The sequence below is a fragment of the Pinus tabuliformis genome, chromosome 6 (genome assembly GCF_031772625.1).
Source record: "Pinus tabuliformis cultivar Carrire ecotype Pingquan chromosome 6, CPIR1, whole genome shotgun sequence".
In the NCBI taxonomy this organism is placed as follows: Eukaryota; Viridiplantae; Streptophyta; class Pinopsida; order Pinales; family Pinaceae; genus Pinus; species Pinus tabuliformis.
Window position 1 is genome coordinate 1,601,443,984 of NC_142292.1, and position 3,674 is coordinate 1,601,447,657.

The 3,674-nt window shown below is 32.3% G+C and overlaps 1 protein-coding gene across 1 annotated transcript; it reads left to right on the top strand.

The window, feature by feature from the left end:
- Positions 1-231: 231 nt before the first annotated feature.
- On the top strand, positions 232-3,457 carry LOC149264980 (uncharacterized). Its single transcript, XM_089391077.1, has 3 exons — positions 232-686; positions 792-921; positions 2,755-3,457. Exons 1-3 carry the CDS (start codon positions 551-553, stop codon positions 3,404-3,406), a joined length of 918 nt encoding a protein of 305 aa, XP_089247203.1. The 5' UTR covers positions 232-550; the 3' UTR covers positions 3,407-3,457.
- Positions 3,458-3,674: the final 217 nt, after the last annotated feature.

The following is a 3,674-nucleotide window of genomic DNA, read 5'->3' on the forward strand; positions in this document are numbered from 1 at the left end:
ACGCCATGGCATGTGATAGTCTGGTAAATGTCCTGTGTTTCCTGGAATTATTAATACTTCCACTGTGATACGTACACGATGTTCCTACAGATCTGCCTAGCTGTCATGGCTTTCGTTTTTTCACAGTACCCAACCCTTTATTAGTGGAACCACTGGAATAATTTAACAAAATCGATTGTGCCGCGTTGTTTTCTTTTACCTAATCTCGGAATACACGGTAAAGGTCGTGTTTTTCTTTGGTTTTGTCCACGTTCAGCTGTCTCGAAAACAGAGGACGGTCCAAACAAAATTTTTAAATAATTTTGGCACCGTCAACTCACAGCCATTCATTTTTTAGGCAGGAGAATCTGCTCGAATATTCACGACTTCACATGCAACTGTACTGGTTGAGCATTCAGTCCAGTGAACTTTCTGGTGTAGGGAGAAGCAAGCTGCTTCTGACTTTCTATATTTATACCCAAAGACCTTACCTTACCAAGGGGAAGCAACGAGGTGTCTCTCTTTTCCCACAAGAAGATATCAAGAAAATAGTTACACACCGAGAAAATCCATGATGGGTAGATCTCCTTGCTGCGCAAAGGAAGGGCTCAACCGCGGGGCCTGGACGAAAACGGAGGATATTATTCTCTCCGAATACATTCGAATTCATGGCGATGGTGGGTGGAGAAGTCTCCCCAAAAAAGCAGGTGAATCTCAGGAAAGCAAATCTCAAATAGCAATATTTGAAGCAAAAGTAAAATGTAAAGGGTAGTTAAGAAGAGAAATTTAAGAGAGGAGATTTTGTTGTGCAGGGCTTAAGCGGTGTGGAAAGAGTTGTAGATTACGTTGGTTAAACTATCTTCGTCCCGACATTAAACGCGGAGACATTTCCCCAGCTGAGGAGGAGCTCATTATTCGGCTGCACCGCCTTCTTGGTAATCGGTAGGTAGAGAATGATTCTGGTTAATCACTAGAGTTAAGTGATAACCTAGCTATAATACTCGGTTATGATATGGTGAGATAGTAATAATGAATATTGATTGAGTCACAGCAAACTAAACTAACCCCTCACCTGAAATAATTTGAATCGGGTAAATGTTCAACATGAATCTAACAATGTTAAACTTTGTTTCAAAACATTTTTGAACGTTTTGGTTTCTGGGTAACGCAAGTTGAGCTGTCCATCTTTACCATATGTTTTATATGTTTTTATGCTTTGTATGAAAAAATAAGGTTTATTAGGACATTAACCTGTTACAGGGAGAATTGAATCTTAATTTGGAGAAATGATAACATTTCCCTTAATCACTTCAACTTGTATCAGGAATATATATATCTTTAGATGCTAAATAATTCTTATAATATACATGTTTTGGTTTCAGGAATATATATCTTTATATGTCAAAGTATTTTTATAATATACATGATTTGGTTTTGAGGATTTTGAGATAATAAAATTTATTATTAGCTCAACACGTTATGCAGAACTGAACCAACATGCTTTATAGAGAATTGAATCAACCTGCTTTATAGAGAATTGAATCTTAGTCTTAGTGAATAATATTTTTTTATGAACAATAGATATGGAGCTACAAATTTTTATTAATATATATGGAGCTACAACCACGTTAATGGTTTGGGTCTTTGCAGTATATGTCCTCAGTATCATAATGTATTTGGTTAAATTAGATAAATAACATACATTAAATTGGAGATAGAGTAATAGTTCCATATATATTGGACTGGCTCATTAATAGAGTAATAGTTCCATATATATTGGTTGCCATATTTTTCTCTATCATTGTCATTACAACTCCATATGATTAACTCATTTTTAAAAAATATTAATTATAAAAAATATTTTCAATAATTATTTTCTAATTTAATTAAAAATAATTATTTTAAGATTTCAATAAAAATATGTTTTTTAAAAACTATATAAATATTTTTACTATTTTTATAATAAAAAATAACAAAATTTTTAATATATTTATAAAGAGTAAATTTAAACCCTTAATAAATCAAAATAATAATTCCCAAGATTATCTATAATATTTTTATTATATATAAAACTAAATATTATAAATAAAACTATTTTGATTTTAATAAATTAATTTTAAAGATTTTACATAAAATAATAATTCCCAAAATTATGAATACTATTTTCATTATATATAAAACTATTTTTATAATAATCATATGATTTTAATAAATTAATTTTAAAGGTTTTACGTAAAATATTATGATATTTTTATCATGTTAGAGTGATAATCCACATTAAAAAAAATCAAATAACCGATAATACCTATTCTATTGCCAACCACAACAATAAGTTACATCTAAAGTATAATAAAATTATTTAATTTTAATATATAATTTTTATTTAAAATTAAATTTATTGTTTTGTATTAAATTAAAAGGTATAAAAAATAATCAAAATCATATAATTTTGAGAATTTTTTTGGGGTAAAAATTACATTAAAAAAATTTTAAATCTACTTTTTTAATATAATTTTTATTTTCATTATTTGATTTTTAATTAAAAATCTTCACAGAAACCTGAATTCAAATACTTTTTAGTGCACTTATAATATGATATATATACTTTTCTAGTTTTGAAACTGTAGTATCCACTTCTACTTCTGATTGAAGTAGACTTTCAACATATTTACTGCAAAGAAACAAGAAACACCCCAGTCCAAATTATTACTGACATAGTTAGAAATTAATGCAACAAGTCTGATTTAATGAGTGAATACATGTGCGTGCATGCAGGTGGTCGCTGATAGCAGGACGGCTGCCCGGGCGAACAGACAACGAAATCAAGAACTACTGGAACACTCGTCTAAGCAAGAAGCTGCTGCTCTCCATGAGCAAACCTCAATGCAAGAGCAGGAAAAATCTCAAGTCAAAAGCAAAACCTTCTCCAATACAAAATCGTGTCTTCAAAACCACCCCGGTGAAAATAACAACCACAGTGAGACTTTCTGGGACAGAAAGACCAAATGGCTCCATGAATAGTTATGGCTGCAGTAATCCTAGTTCAGATGAAGCCTCCAAATTGTGTAATGTCAAGGAGACTACGAATTTTTCCGAGTCCTTGTGCGACCATCTTGGGATCGATACAGAAGCTAGAATTTCTACCAGCTCTATGTCATCGTTACCGTTAGAGAGATCTCCACATTCCTCTTATTTTGGAGCAGATGCAGCTCCTTTAGCCGAAAGTTTGTTAGATTTGAACGAGTTAGGTTTTACAGTCTCGGATGATCAAAGAATTGAAGAATTCTATGATCACACACAACACTTGGATTGGATTCATGAACTCGATTATACAGAGAGACCAAGCCCACAGTCGCTGAGTTTGTTACTGTTGGAATCCGATGACGAAAGGGAGGAGAGGCTGGGAGACCATGGACAGATCCCATAAGAAACAATTAATGTATCTGAGTTTTATTTGATAATATTGGTGTTTTGGGTACTTCCATGTCAGTGTATTCCAAATCTCTAGTTGTCCCTATGTTTGTGACAGAAGTGGTAGCAGCATGGGCTGACATTAGTGTTTAATTGTTGATGCTGACATTTAGTTCTGACTATTGGCATCTTTGAAAACGCCCAAGAATGTCAACTAATGCGACACAACTGCAAATACAATTCACAGTCCATCATGAAAAATCTCCTACACTTTATTTTAAGAT

Excerpts from the sequence above, each read along its gene's own strand:
- LOC149264980 (XM_089391077.1), top strand. The coding sequence starts at position 551 with ATGATGGGTAGATCTCCTTGCTGCGCAAAGGAAGGGCTCAACCGCGGG. Across the intron at positions 687-791 it reads AAGTCTCCCCAAAAAAGCAG|GGCTTAAGCGGTGTGGAAAG; the intron begins GTGAATCTCAGG and ends TTTGTTGTGCAG. Across the intron at positions 922-2,754 it reads CACCGCCTTCTTGGTAATCG|GTGGTCGCTGATAGCAGGAC; the intron begins GTAGGTAGAGAA and ends GCGTGCATGCAG.